General features: G+C 41.5%; 3 protein-coding genes across 5 annotated transcripts; 2 read left to right on the top strand and 1 right to left on the bottom strand.

Annotated features, from left to right (window-relative positions):
* Positions 1–330: 330 nt before the first annotated feature.
* Positions 331–5,386, top strand: pfn2a (profilin 2a). 2 transcript variants are annotated; one of them, XM_043255509.1, is made up of 3 exons: positions 331–664; positions 1,704–1,896; positions 2,916–3,248. In XM_043255509.1, the coding sequence occupies exons 1-3, from the start codon at positions 536–538 to the stop codon at positions 3,011–3,013; spliced, it is 420 nt and encodes a 139-aa protein (XP_043111444.1). In that variant the 5' UTR covers positions 331–535; the 3' UTR covers positions 3,014–3,248. The 2 variants fall into 2 exon arrangements, with proteins under 2 accessions (XP_043111444.1, XP_043111435.1); XM_043255500.1 differs by lacking the exon at positions 2,916–3,248 and adding an exon at positions 3,255–5,386 and having other exon boundaries at positions 335–664.
* A 1,697-nt stretch (positions 5,387–7,083) lies between these two features.
* LOC122324390 (proline-rich extensin-like protein EPR1) lies at positions 7,084–11,118 on the top strand. 2 transcript variants are annotated; one of them, XM_043218772.1, is made up of 7 exons: positions 7,361–7,533; positions 7,747–7,923; positions 8,005–8,123; positions 8,196–8,355; positions 8,645–8,760; positions 8,850–10,950; positions 11,037–11,118. In XM_043218772.1, the coding sequence occupies exons 1-7, from the start codon at positions 7,362–7,364 to the stop codon at positions 11,066–11,068; spliced, it is 2,877 nt and encodes a 958-aa protein (XP_043074707.1). In that variant the 5' UTR covers position 7,361; the 3' UTR covers positions 11,069–11,118. The 2 variants fall into 2 exon arrangements, with proteins under 2 accessions (XP_043074698.1, XP_043074707.1); XM_043218763.1 differs by lacking the exons at positions 7,747–7,923; positions 8,005–8,123 and having other exon boundaries at positions 7,084–7,533.
* A 710-nt stretch (positions 11,119–11,828) lies between these two features.
* On the bottom strand, positions 11,829–14,455 carry ahsg2 (alpha-2-HS-glycoprotein 2). Its single transcript, XM_043218780.1, has 7 exons — positions 14,167–14,455; positions 13,863–13,973; positions 13,702–13,786; positions 13,466–13,620; positions 13,279–13,383; positions 12,957–13,019; positions 11,829–12,368 (listed from the first exon to the last, which is right to left on the bottom strand). Exons 1-7 carry the CDS (start codon positions 14,374–14,376, stop codon positions 12,033–12,035), a joined length of 1,065 nt encoding a protein of 354 aa, XP_043074715.1. The 5' UTR covers positions 14,377–14,455; the 3' UTR covers positions 11,829–12,032.
* Between the last annotated feature and the right edge of the window lie 519 nt (positions 14,456–14,974).

Genomic DNA, 14,974 nt, shown 5'->3' with positions numbered 1-14,974 from the left:
GTTACCAGCATAGCACCAATAAATATCTTTATTTGTGTTTGCCATACAGGTGAAAACGTGAGGGTGAGTTGTTTTTTTGTTTTACATTTTTGGATGAACTATCCCTTTAATAGAGACTTTCCTGAAAAAATACTTCATGAAGAACAAAATCTAACAACTAGGTGTGCTACAAAGAGGGGAAAAAGCCACATTTTGCGTTAAAAAACAGGTGTTGTTAAAGTAACAACATATTGATAAAGAGCGCGAGCCGAGGCTTTGACGTTAAAGGGTCTACTTTCTTCCAGCGTCGCAGTGACGGCGGTGAATCGTCTGCGCGGAGGGATATAGCACGGGACTACACCCAGGCGCTGTCTCAGTCCGTCGGCTTTCTTTCCTTCCAGAGGCTGAGATTTCACACAAGCCAGCGAGCCAGACAGCACAGGAGACGCCAAAACCCTCCATCCGCACGACCCTCGCTAGACCTTTAGCACTTGTAGCGTTAAATCCACTCCAGTGGGCATAGTTCGTCCTATATATCCTTTCAAATCACAGAAAAATGTCTTGGCAAAGCTACGTGGATAACCTGATGGCCGATGGCAGCTGCCAGGATGCCGCCATTGTTGGCTATACGGACGCCAAATACGTTTGGGCATCGTCAGAGGGTGGTACTTTTAGCGGTATAACGGTAAGATTGTGCTAGATTGACACCCGTTGCGCGATTAGCGCTTCGTTTTCATTGAATTCGGGGTGTAATTTGTGTGTTGGGGCGAGCGGAGAGATTCGGGTGTTAGCAAGCTAGTCAGCTTTAGCACGCGTGCACGGGGAGCCGGTCTCGTGCATAGCGCGAGCTAACCATTTCGGGCGTCTATCTCGCAATAAAACGAACACTCGTTAGCGTGTTTATCATTAGCATTGCCGCGACGGTGCCGCCGAGCCTCAAACTTGTCCCTTAAAAGCGAAAGAACGGAGCGAATGGAAGTGTTTCTGCTGAATGGATCGAGGCCCAGATGAAAGCACAGGGCTGTGGCCACGGCCTCTAGACTTCATTACTCGTATCACAATGAAGCACATTATGCTTATCTAACGACCCTAGTTAAAGTGCAACCGCTGTGTAGCCGAATCGGCACAGCAAGTTTTCTTTAGATTTCGACGAGTTTCGTTGGATGCAAACGGGTCTGGCTGTGATTAAATCACACATTTCCTTTTGCATTATTCAGCAATATCGATTTCTGCCATATCTGCGCGTTGTGCATTGTGTTTTTACGTTGCATTAGCGCTTCAGCTGCACAGATCCCCCCGCTAGATTATTAATAAGTCGCGGATTGTTTCAGAGATCGGACTCGGTCTGATCAGTCTTGAGATAAGCTGCGGTCTTAGGCCACGAGAGGAGGAAGTTCAGACAGTGGCGCCTGTGCTTCAAGTTTTTCCCTACAGGAACACAAAGATGGCGTCCTGTCGCCTGTGAATGCACACTTTCTCGCATCTCGCTGTTTAGCATTAGAACGTTTGTGCTGTTGCGTTTAAAAAAAATAAAATAATTGCGATTATTTTAAATACTCCCAGAGTGGGTTGCACTCATGCTAATGCATGCAAATAACCCTTTCAGGTTTTCAACGGAAGTATAATTGCATGCAGCTTGTGTAAGCCGCATGACACCAAATCTTAAAGATGCGAGTGTGTGAAATAAAGCGTCTCTCTCTCTTTTTTTATTCTTAAATTTTCAGCCTGATGAAATCGATGTCATTGTCGGCAAAGACCGAGAGGGCTTCTTCACCAGTGGGCTGACTCTAGGGAAAAAGAAGTGCTCTGTGATCAGAGACAGCCTTCAGGTGGAAGGGGACTGGACGATGGACATCAGGACAAAGAGTCATAATGGAGAGCCGACATACAATGTTTCCATAGGCAGAGCTGGCAAAGGTAAACTATATATGTGTGTAGTGTTTAATTTAACGCGCAAATATATTCAGATCACCCCCGACGAGCATGTTATTCATCTATAGGTTAATTTAATTGGGGATCTGAGTCTGCTCGGAACAAGTATTGGCGTAGATTATCCCCCAAATCCTTACGGTTTTACAATTTATATTTCACCAATGAAGTGTTTTTTTTGTTGTTGTTTTTAATGTAGGACAATGACCCTTAATGCTAAGATGTGCCCACTCATACAGTCTGCCTTTGTGGTCCTCTTTTTTTTTTTAATATAAGGATAATCATCCGTGGAAGGTATAGTTTTAAGCCAGCGCAGTCTTCTGTCCCCCGCTCCTCCTTTCTGAAAAACACCCGAGAGCTGGGTTTCAGCGCCGTGCATGTACAAGCTTTTCTCGAATCTAACCGTTTTCTTAAACCGGGCGCGGGATTTCCCTTCACCTCATCACTGTTTAATGACTCGGGGTCTGGGCTATCGGTCTTTCTCTTGTGCGGTAAACAACCCATCACACCCTGTTATCCGTGTTGAATAAATCATCAGGGCTCGAGTCAAGTAGGCTCTGATCGTTTGCCCGATGGTAAGTTTTAAAGACCCGACACGCATAACGCTAAGCAGTTGATGCAGTGTCGGGGCCGTCCAGAGAAAAGCCTCGCAGAGATACTGTAGCAAGGTAGCTCTGTTCGAAAGGGATTTAGGGTGTGTGGGGCGGGGTCAAGGCCCTCTGGAATGTGGCAGCGTCAAATTCCCCTTCCTATTTCCTCTTTCCTGTACGCTAAAATGTGTCACAATGCTCAAGCAGCCAGCTTCAGACTTCCTTGTCAAACGCTCTCAATCGCTTTCCTCTACTCGGTTGCTTTTTAATGGTGAGACGCATGTGCATGCAAACACTTCTGATTGCAATTGTGATTCTCTTTCTCCTCTGTTTCATGATTGTTCCCTTTTTTTTCCCCCCCGCCCCTTAACCACCACACTTCTCAACTTTCCCCTTTTTCTATTTCTTCTCTTTCAGTCTTGGTTCTTGTAATGGGCAAAGAAGGGGTCCATGGAGGCGGATTGAATAAGAAGGCATACTCAATGGCAAAATACTTGAGGGATTCAGGGTTCTAATGTAATTAAGCTTGTTTAGTTTCACTTGAGGGACAGAAAGAAGAAAGAAGTTTGCTGTTAAGCTTTCTCCTTCAAGCAGTTAATGTCTTGAAAAAATTTAATAGCAATCAAGGGAAGATTGGTGATAATATCCTATAATGTCCCCGTGTCATCGGGGGGAAAGACTTTTTTTTTTCTTTTCTTTTTTTTCCTTTTCAGTTTTGTTCATTTGTCGTCTTTTTTCTTTCCTTATGTACTCCAGTGTTGGTTATAGTCATGGGAAAGGAAGGTACCCACGGAGGATCGCTCAACAAGAAAGCATTTAGCATGGCTGAGTACCTGAGGAAAGTTGGATACTAAAGCAGCCCCTTCCCATCCATCCACACAGCAGCTCACTTTAATACACCGCACCACACTACCCAAACACCCACCCTTCCTCGCCCCCTTTTTGTCAACTCGACAACACTACCAGAAACAGTTAGTAGATGCATCGTTGTCTCTCTCCAAATCTATCTGTCCAATTATTCTTTTTTTTAAAATGAAGTTTTCCTTTTGTTCAATGCTCCACGTCCGTTAGTTTCGACATCTTTTTTTTTTTTTTTTTTTTTTTTGTGTGCCACAGTAAATCAAGCATGTTGGTTTCATGAAGGTTCAATCACAAACACTACTGTACATAACCGTAGAAGTGAAATGAAGAATTTTTTTTTTCCGTTGTTCGTTTCGAATCGGACGACCCAGAATGTGTAAATTCGCAAGTAAATGAAGTCACTACATGGTCCAATTTTTTTTTTGTTTTCCTTAGGCACTGCTAATGAACCAGCTTAAGATAGATTGATGCCTCACAAGTGCTCCGAGCCCTTGCTGAGCTCTCACGGTCTTCCTTGTATACAGCATGTCCAGGATGGAAAAAAGTGCATGCATATCTTTTAGGTCAATATCATGGTTTTCCAGTAACTAACTACACCACCTTGTCTCAGCTTTTGAGAATGAAGTTAACCAGTCACATAACTTTTTATTTTTCCCCCTCCTTTTTATTATCGTTTTTATTTTCTTTGCTCGGTTTGATCCTGAATTAAGTTAGTAAGCACCTATGCCCCTGCCCTCGTGAACTGCACCACCTTTGCTCCGGCTACTATTATATGCCCTGTACCTTCTTTAGTTTGAGAACCTTATATCAAATGCTTTTGCTGTTGTATTTGGATGTGGTCTTGTAAGTCATTGGTCTAATGTTGGAATATTTTGAGTGTGGTGGCAGATCAGCATTTACAAGGTTTGGGTTAAGTTGTTCCCCAAGAGCCTTTGCATCCCGGACTCTGTATGGACATTCCATCGCTACATAGCTCAGGCACTTATAATTGTTGTTTGCCAGCTCCTGTAAAATGTTTTTTTTTTTTTTTTTTTCATTTTGTTTGTCATTTTCTTTCTCTTTTTTTTTTTTTTTTTTTTTTTCCTTTCTTTTTTTTAAGACAAAGTGCTGCCATCCCAATGTACCTCCTGGTTCTGTCCATTTCACTTTGGGTTCTCTGATAGGACCAAGTTTTTGTTGCATCCGGCAGGATTAACAGAATTGCTCCAAACTGTTGTTGTGAAGGACGACTGCTAGCTTCATCTGTTGCTGACTTTATAACACTAAATTCTCAACACTTCAAATACACAATGTAACACCAAGCTCATTTCTATTAAAACACTATTACTGGCTTAACAGTTTGAAAATTTAAAAAAAAAAAAAAAAAAAAAAAATCATGTATGATAACTACCTGAGAGCTCATCTCATGAATGTCTTGAATAGATGAAATGGCAGTCTTATTGTTAACATGTCACCTCAAAATTCTTAAACATTTTTGACTTTTAATCTGTTATTTTCAAGAATGAAACCATTTGGAAGTCATTGCCTTGTAAACTACTTAATTGCGATGTATCAAACTGTCATAGCACGGTACAAATGCTTCATTAAATAGACAAAAAAAAAAAAAAAAAGATACTGAAGTAAACTGTGTACACTAACTTTTTCTGGGATATGGTGGTATTAGTTGGAAAAAGACCACTAGTCGAAGTCAGTTGTATTGTGGAAACTTGTTAAATAAAGCTGTGTATCCTGTGCCATAATGTAGATCTGATCTGTTGCTACTGTGAGATGGATTTTAACTGCTGCCTTTGCGAGGAGTCAATTCTTCAGTGGCACCTTTGGGATATTTGGCGTAAATCAACCTCCAGGGCGCATGGAAAATGTACAGATTTAAGGAAAAGCATCAAATTATGTCCAGTTCTCTCCCTCTTACACCTGACCAGCTGATATTCAACTCAATTTGCGTGGAAGGAAAGAAAAAAAACAAATGCCATGATTTAACCACCTTGTTTACAGACAGATCAAATAAACCTATTCCAACCAGAAAATTGGTTTTCTTCACTCGTTTGTTTGTTTTAAAGCGTCTTTGAAATGCAGATGACAGTGTAGACCTTGGTAAGTGTCACAAAATGTGGTTTTCTAAAAGGCTTTGCGGTTAGTGTGTGGTCCTCCGCATTGATATTAAAAGAATATCTTGGCTTACACTGCTAAGAAATCTCATTAATTAGTAATTGACATGGGTAATCCTGAAGGGGTCGCTGTAATCACAAACATCAAGTGTTTTTTGGCCTGTCGCTCAATATTTCTTTTTCTGCAGGACATTGAACTTAAAAAATTATATAATAATCATATTCTTGTAGTGCCATTAAGCAATGTTTTTAACGTAAGAATACATTTTATCTATAGAATATACATTTTATTGGTGTCCCGATTTCATCTCAGCCTTGTTAAAATAATGATACATTAAAGTGGCGTCCCTTTTAGAAGGTTACATAGAGATACATTAAAGAGACTTGACTGACGTACTGTTAGAAGTCAGTACTATTAGGCCCTGTCTATTACATTTAATAGAGTCTACAAATAACACCTTTTAAAGCAAATTAGTTTGAAATTACAGCCCTGGCGTCAGAGTTGCAGGTAAAAGGTTTTGACGTGGGTCACAGGGATGCCAGATCCTGTTTTAAAGATTGTGTAAAGTTTTACATTTTAGCATTTTAAAGCTCACCTTGTGGTTGGCGTAAATGTGACATCAGTTGCATTTTCAGTTAGTATTGTTACCATCAGCCTCAATAAAACTCTTTTCTTTTTACAAACTGTCAATAATGCATCCATGTTAATTAAATTGCGTGCAAGAGAGTGAATTTACAATGACGTTTTTGTAAAACTTTACAGCATCATGTAAAGCCAGGGCGGGGAACGCTCTGTGTCCTTGCAGAGTTGAGCTCCGAACTCTAATCCAACACACCTGCGGCTAATCAAGGACCTCGGGATCCAGTTGGGTATCTTTTTTCAGGGTGGGAGCGAAACGCTGCAGGAGAGTGACCCCTGAGGATCAACATTCCATACCCCTGATGTAAACAAACATGTGTCCTGTCATCCCTGTTCCTCTGGTCAGTCCTGTGACTATGACGTAAAAAAAAACATTTCTAAGAAGCGTTTCACCGCTTCCGTTGTCACTTACCCTCAGAATGTGGCCACAGAACACAGGCTGTGGTGATGGATGTTACGTAACGCGTGTTTGAGAATAGACAATATAGCACATATATATTCCCCTTATGCTTTGGTGAGGATTACCTGTGAAAATCTGGCAAATAAAGACACCTAAAATGACAAATGTTGATTATATTTTTATTTTTCCAAGTGGAAAAGCCACCAATTTCATGGAATGACCCGTATCTTCACACACACACACAAAACAGTGGGACTATTTGGACAATGAACAGGTTTGACTACTTTCTAATGGTGCTAATTTCCATGGGTACAAATCATATAATGGTAGTTAATTCTTCCCCATTGACTGAAATGATTCAGTCAGTGTGAAAGAACTTAACTGGTCTGTTGAAAGCCAAGTCCTTATCCCTGCTGAACACCTCTAGTATGACTTTAAACGTTAGGATTATTATAGTCCAACCTGTTCAAGTAGAAGGGGGTGTTCCAATACTTTTGTCTATACAGTATACATGCACGCATATATTTAAGTTCTCGCGAATGTGTTGTTTTTGCTCATGCACGCATCCCTAGACAGTTTAACAGGTGCTTCTGATTGTCCAGACGCGCACTAATTGTAGACGTAGCATCTTATCATATATTTCAGGTGCTTGAAATGAGTCGGGTTTTTGCGACACACTGCAGTGGTGTGGTGCGCATGCAAAGCGGTTTTGTCGAATGGCGTTTAAAGAGAAACAAATCCCGACGTGTTTTCTTTTCGTTTGGCTTAGCTTTATTGAAGTTCGCGGTTTTGGGGTATTTAATGAAGGACAGGATCTTGATTTAGCGGGCTCGTTTAACAAGAATGTGCGGACAATGGAAACGTTTGATCGATGGGACGAGAAGCCGAGATCTGGAGCACAGGTCGGGCGCCTTCTCATCTGGCAAGACCGAGCTTCAAAATCACATGGTGGTGGTGTCCGTCTGTCTTCGGGGCTCCGTTCTCTCAGTCAACCCGATGAGATCGCATTCCAGTCAGATGATTCAGGTAATGATGTCCCTGCAAACCGCTGAATGCATTGAATGCAAGTACTTAAATTACAGGACGAAAGCTTGCTTACCTGTGTGAATACTTAGTAGTTCATGTTAGTCATCCAAAACGTTTTTCTTGTGCCTCCATGCACAGAGATTTTTTTTTGATGGCATGTAACCATTCCAAGTTGAACTTGTCTTTTTTTAATTTTGTATATTCTATGGAAAGGCTGGCTGAAGCTGCAACCTCTTTGGGGACAGGTTTATGGTGTAAACACCCTATATGCTCCAACAGTGGAAAGGCTACTTGGAATGAAACCCAAAGTGGATTGTGTTGGAGATTTAATGAAGTTGACAATTCATGGAAAAGAGTCTTTTTTTGGCTCCAACTTTCTTATTGACAGAGGTTTGCTTCTCCACTGTCTTACCTTTTTTTTACGGTTCAAACTTTAATTTTCTTCCCTAGACTTTTGTTGTCTTTTTCTAGGAAGCATCCCACCTCTTCCGTTTTCACGGTTACCTTCAGAATGTGGCCATAGGTTCTTTAGAACTTGGAGAGGTTTTGTTTTTGTTATACCATATGATGGGTGTTACGTAATGCATGAGGTTTGCGCTTATATTTTAAAGTAAATACGATACACCATATTATCCCTTCTGACCTCCCCCTTATGTTTTCAGAGAGACACTTTTGTTCTTCCCTTACGTTTGTGGGGATTGCCTGTGAAAATGTCTTGTTCCTCACTGACCTCGGCAAAAAGAGAGCCAACGGTCTCCTGCTACACTAATGGCATGATTGTGAGGCTGTATGGAGGAGTCTCTGAGAAACTGAAGATCAAAGGTAACGCACGGGTTCATGTTTGTTTACAGTAGGTTGACATGAACGTTACTAGGCAGGAAAAAAAAATACACTTCCATAATGCTGCAGAGTTCCAACCCTGCTTCAACACACCGTGGTTTTTAATTAAGCCCGAAGTACTTGATTAGTTGGATCAGGTGTTTAATTAGGGTTACAGCTAACCCTCCAGCAATTGAGTTTGACACAATACTGCATTTTAAGTCCATTATAATGATGTACTTTTCTTTCCACTATCTGCATGGGTAAATTAATTCATTTTGCTTAAATCTAGTAATAAATGAATGGCAGCCTCTTCTAAAAGTATCAGCTAAATGTGGATACAGCTTGGTATCGCATCCAGAAGGTGTGGTTATCCATGCACCATATATGCCATGCACAGAACCAAAGGTAATCAATGTTGTACACCCTTTTTTTAAAATTTATTTTAATCCGGTCACTCATCTTGAATTCACTAATAGTTTTGCCTTGTATTACAGGATGGGATGTTCACTCTCAGCATGCTAGTGGAGAGTGAGTTTAATCTGTCCTGCCCAGCACTGTCACTCAGTTTTCCTTTAGATACACCTAATCTTTCACGTGAAAGTGAACCCGTTTCTATACCTCTTACGTCTTCTACACTCCCTCCCACCACAATTACTACAACTACTAAAACCACTCAGCCAAGAGAGACTCCAAGAAGTTCGACAACTTCCACAAGTTCAGTTAAAAAGTTGCCCACTCCTCCCTTCCCTTATTACATCCCTGGCCAGCCAGATTTTAAGCCTCCTCCTAGTTACCCTTTTCTCCCTTTCCCCCCAAATAACGCACCAGCGATTCTTCCGCAAGGTCCCAAAATTGTGGTTCCCCCATTTGATTTTACTCAGAGGCCACAACCACCGATTTACTTGAAACGTCCTCAAACCTGGTACCCTTGGTACCCTAGACCCAGCTTGGGTCTTCAAGTTGGGCCACTTTATCCCAGAAAACCTTTGTTGCGTCCTACCGAGGCTCCCACAGCCCCTATTGCTCCCCTGCTTAAACCCACAAGCAGTCCTCAAGATAAGTTGACTTCTACAGTGCCGGTTGTTCCTCCTGAGCCGTGGGCACCTATGTTTCCTCCCAGCAATATGGTGTATCCTTTATATCCTGGAAAGCCTGAATTTGCCGCTCCCTCCTCTGCAGGCTTTCCTCCGGTCCCCTACTGGCCTTATCGCCCACAAACCCAACAAAGACCCTCTGAACCACATGCTCCACCAAAACCAGAGCCTGAACCACCTAAACCTACACCTACAACAAAGACAGGACCATGGTCCCTCCCCCATCCATGGTACATACCTTTGCCACCACATGGTTCAGAAATGCCACCCATCCCAAAAAATGATACGGCTTTCAATTCTGAGGATGTTGCTTCCCAGTCCACCACACATTCCGAAAAGTCTGAACATGATAAAAAGACTCCAACTTCTGAGGATCTCCCTAGTAAATTAGAGTTTGATTTTACCCCAGACACAGAACCTACCCCTTCACTCCCTAAATGTCCTGAAGTTGTTCACACTACTGCCCCAACAGAGCCTGCCCCAAAAGAGCCTTCCCCACCTCCAATTTGTTTGTCCCATGCACATTGTTTTCACTGTCCAACTTTATGCCCTGGACCCCCTTCAGTGTTCTACCACCACCATAACCATCACCATTTTGGTCCTCCTCTTCAAATGTCTAATTTTGACATTTCTAGTATGACTAAAATTACTGGCCAAATGCTGTCATCTCCTGTTATACCTCCAGATTCAAACCTCTTTGCCCTTATTAAGGGCATGGGTTATAATTATGGCCCACTTTACTCAAAAACGCTTCTACCACCAGCTTCAGATCGTACAGAAATGCAATATTTGGTGGAGAATCCCCCTATCAAGAAAACAGAGGTCACTGGTACTTCTAGGCCAACCGTGTGTCCCTATATTTTTAGTAAGTTGGAATCAACTGCTGCCACCACACAGCCTACAGTAAAACCTGCTAATGTTGCTCCTGATATACGCCATTTGGAGCCTTCACAAAACGGACCAGTTGTTGAACCATCTGCCTACTCAAACAACAGCCCAAACCCGGTAGTGAACCAGGCTGAGATGCAGTATGGAGATGCAGTGGTTTCTCCAATGGGACGTGAGACAGAGTCGGTGTTGGTTGCTCCAAATAATGTTCCCTCTTCTATGGAGCCAACAAATGGCAAAAAGACATTTATGAATTACTGGCATCAAGCTGGTAATTTGAATGTCAAACCCCCTAGGTCTAATTCTCTTACAAATGACTATTTCCCCCAGATGTCATTACCTCAGACACGCAGTAATTACAATCCATTTTACCAGTCAGCTGGCTCAATTCAACCAGAAGAACCTCCTGACGAGAACCCTTCACCACAGCTGACTTTTCATCCCTCAATGCAGATTCACAACTCTGCGCCTGTAATGAACCCTCAGCTGTATGTCCCTCCAAATGTAGAATCTGTGGATCCTGTTTTTAGGGGCCCAAACCTATTTAACACACACTGGGTTCCTGCTGCTCAACCAAACATGGATGCATTGCTCTCTAGCTCTCAAACAGATGGTAGGTGAACCAGCCCTGTGTACTGTAAACTGACCAAAACGGTGCAGCATAACTATTAAAGGGCTTTTTTTTTTTTTTTTTTGTAGGTTACATGGGTCATCCATCCGCTGTAGACTGAGAAATGTGAAGAGCTGGAAACGATGCTAATAAAAGTGTTTAAGTGGGAAAGTGTTACTGGTTTCTTTTAAAACCCAGTTTTGTGGTGCTTTTTCTGTAAGTCTTGTTCAGCTCATTATATTGAGTCCTTATGATGGCATAAGTAAAAAGTCTCTGCATGCACACTTGTGAACTTGATTCTTACAAAAACTACCTTCCAGCAGAGTTTAGCTGAGAAACATTGCAGCATTGCACCTTTTCTTTAGTGCCATCCCTACCAGAAACCCAGAATAGTTAACATTTTTTTTAGATTATCAAGTTACAGGAAAATAATTTACATGTCCATACCTTTAGTGTTTAGCTGTTTTTCATTGTAAAATGGTGTTTTAATAAAACTAATTTGACACACTCCATATTTGAATGAGTACTGTGACGACCTGTGATGCAAAAATCAGAAATGCAGCATTTATAATAAATGCTAAAGAATATATGCCACATGGGATATTCTATTTCACAATTCCATAAGGTAAACACTGATGTATCGGTAACATCTTGTGGTAACTAGAAATTTTACAATCTTCAGGCTGGATCCAACCCTTAAATGATCTGAGATGACTGAACACCTGAGAAGAGATGATGCAAACAGATATACCAAATTTTGCCATTAGTTAAATTAAGTTTCTTAATTAAATTTCACATATTGTAGAAACTTAAATTCCTGTAAAGTTGCTTTGCAATGATTTGTGTAGTAAAAAGCGATATAAACTTAAAAAAAGAATATATTAGACTGGTAAACATTTTATTACAGTACAACACAGGCACAGCCTTGACTGCTTCTGCAACAAGAAGGCTAGTTTTGTTCATACATGTACCTGCTTTGTTATAAAACATTTAGTCCAGAACGACAACACTTAAGAGTTTGGTGGCAATCTCAGAACTCATCAAGGCGAGTTAACATTTGGGTCGGCTCGTGAAATGTGACTAGGTCAGAAATGTTTCTTTTTCCCTGGACAAATGGGAACAAGTTGAACGGGCCCTGATAGAAGGGTCGCTTTTTCTGACACTGTTGCATCTACTGCTGGCACTTCCTGCGGAGCGACCTGCCTCTTTACGATAGGAGCTTCCTTTGGTGCTGCCGCTGCCACTGGCGCTGCCACAGCCACTTCAATGGATTCTGCAGAGAGCAGACCACTTGCTGAAGGGTCGTGGAGTGCTGTCAGCTTGTGATGTTTGAGGTCGTGAATGGCAGGGTTGTGCTGAGGTCCAAAGGTGTGTGCATGCAGAAGCTGTTGCACTCGCACTGTGGCGTTGCTCGCTTGGGTCTGTCATGAATAAAAGAATTGATAAAGTTGTATAGTGTCTTTGCTGTTTCGTTTAATCTTGACTTTGAGGTTTGAAGATCAAGGGCATAATTTCTGTGCCAGTAATGATGCCAAACCTGACTGGTATTATACCTTTAAGGTACTAATATGCACCTTTTTAGGGGTAAATCATTTGCAATAGTGTACTTTTTGCCCCAGTGACAGATTTTTATTTATTTTTTTAATTTAACAAACTGACTTTGGGGAAAGACCTGATTGGTAGAGAGAAATGCTAGAAATCCCATTTTTCATCCCATTTCTCTCTGGTGTAACTCGAGGCACATAAATTACACACTTCACCATTAAGGTTGTTAAAAATGAATGGTATAATTGGTCAGCGTGGCTTTTAATACATTTAAGATCATTGTTTACATTCATTTGACTTGTCCCAATAACTCCTATCAAGTCTATTTGATGTAATTGTTTCATTTTTTGATCGGTTTACGTTCTGATGAAGAAAAAATTACCATCGCCGTTCGTGTCTGATTTAACAGTAATCAAATATTGATCAAAGGCAGCCACATTTTGAAATGATAAAGTGGTATTTACTGAGGCAAAGATTTTGCAGTCAACACCATCGGCAGAACCCGCAGCTAGACAGAGGCCATGGATCTGAAAACAGTTACAAATATGGATTAGACACTTTGAAGTCAACATGAAAGACGGCTCAACCCATTCTGCCTCTGTAATCTGATGTGATTTCGGAGCAAAACAGGATATTCAGCAGGAAAAAAAATGTAGGACTTGGAGCACGATGCAGAACGGAGACAGGCGAATGAACGGGTTTCATGTTGACTTTGACACACAAACATTTACCCAGTCGCACACCAGCCAAAGTCTCTCACATTCAGAGATATATCAATATTCTTACAGCAACAGTGTGATTCTGAGGGATGCATATATCGTTATCTTGACTTGTGCAGTTAGTCCCAATAATGGCGTATTCTGCAAAGTACCTGGCTCCGCCACTCACAATCTGCAAAAAAATAAAATAAAACAGAAAGCGGTGACATATTGTCTATTGGACGTTTTACTGTCTGAGGATCATTTTCACTTACCTGGGATCCCATGCGTCCGATTTCAAGGAGTGCAAACTTTGTATTTAGAGTATTATTTTTATTGAAATAGTCTAAAGAGGTTTGAATGAGTTGGAGTCCGTCAGTGTCATTTAAAGCAACGAGTTGAGGGCAGCCCAGGCATTCATCCTCTGATTCTAGACTCGACAAAAACAAGGACTCCGATCAGATGACAAGAAGTGCGTTCGCCTTTACAATGATTTGCGTTTTCCTCTTACCTGTCTCAGTTTTACACTTGAATGCCACAACAGAAAAACCTAGAGTTGTATTCGCAAGTACAAAATCACAATCTGCCTCAACCGCCTAGAACCAGAAATACACTTCATTACCTGCAGCACAACATTTACGACAGCACGCTCCAATAAGGATGGATTCTCACCGTATTAATTTTTTGTCTGACTGGACAAAGGCTCACAGGGGTTGGATCCAAGACGTGACACGTAGTTTCAAGAAAATCTAGTTCCAGATGATACGTGTCTGCTTGAAGCGGCTACAGAAAGACATTGAATCTTAAAGCCCCGTTTATACCGAAATTGTAGTGCAGATACAAAAACAGTGTATAGTACAAGTGTGCAACCGTTTACGTATATATTCGTATTCTTAAAACATTTCAGTAGATTTAATAGGCACGTAATGCATTTTAAAATCACACAAGCATTGTTCACGATCATGCGCTGGCTTACCCTGGAGACGACCTTGATTTCGTCGATCTGATTTAGGACGTATTTGTAACCGTGTGTGTGCTGAGCGTTGAGGAAACCCTGCGCCGCCAGAGCCGCTGCTTCAGCTTCGGGGGAATCACAGGGAGGCAAGCTGACGGTGGGCATCAAGCCCTGAGCCCGTGACCCTGTTACCAGGAGCCCGAGAACAGTGAGCAAAGCGCAGAGCTGCATGCTGAACGACAACCTCAACTCCTGAAGCCTATGTGCGGACAGAAGGTGACCAGGTTCGGTTTGCTGCGTATATATATATACAGACTGTACTTTAGTCTTGACCACATGGTCAATGTAAAGATATTCCGGTTTCTGTTACGTAAATGACACCAGTGAACCATCTTTGGGTGCCAAAACAAATGGAACTGTGCAATTCGAGTGGGTGTTCATATTGAAGTTTGGTTTGGGGAAGCAGCGGTGCTTTTAAACTTTGACCGCGTCCTTGGTGATAAACCGAACGTGAATGGAGCCTGGTTGAAAACATCCAGCTTCCCATGCAGTCGTTTTTTGAATGTGTCCATGCTACGCATGCCATTTGAACAAATATTACTAGAAAAGTCACAACCTTTGATTTGATGAACATTTTTACTAAATTGTGACAGATTTCAAACAATTACTTCTAAAGATGCTACTTGAAGTTTTTGTTGTTTTTAAGGCTTATCAAACTAACAATGAAAAGCAAACAAAACTACATGCAAACCTGTTTTTCTGAAGGCAGTCTATTTGCCTGACTATTGCGGAAATCCAGTTCAAATGCTGTACAGTGGTCAACAATATA

This window comes from Puntigrus tetrazona, chromosome 2 (genome assembly GCF_018831695.1).
Source record: "Puntigrus tetrazona isolate hp1 chromosome 2, ASM1883169v1, whole genome shotgun sequence".
NCBI lineage: Eukaryota > Metazoa > Chordata > Actinopteri > Cypriniformes > Cyprinidae > Puntigrus > Puntigrus tetrazona.
The sequence above is the reverse complement of the archived record's forward strand: the minus strand, read 5'-3'. Positions and strand labels throughout refer to the sequence as shown.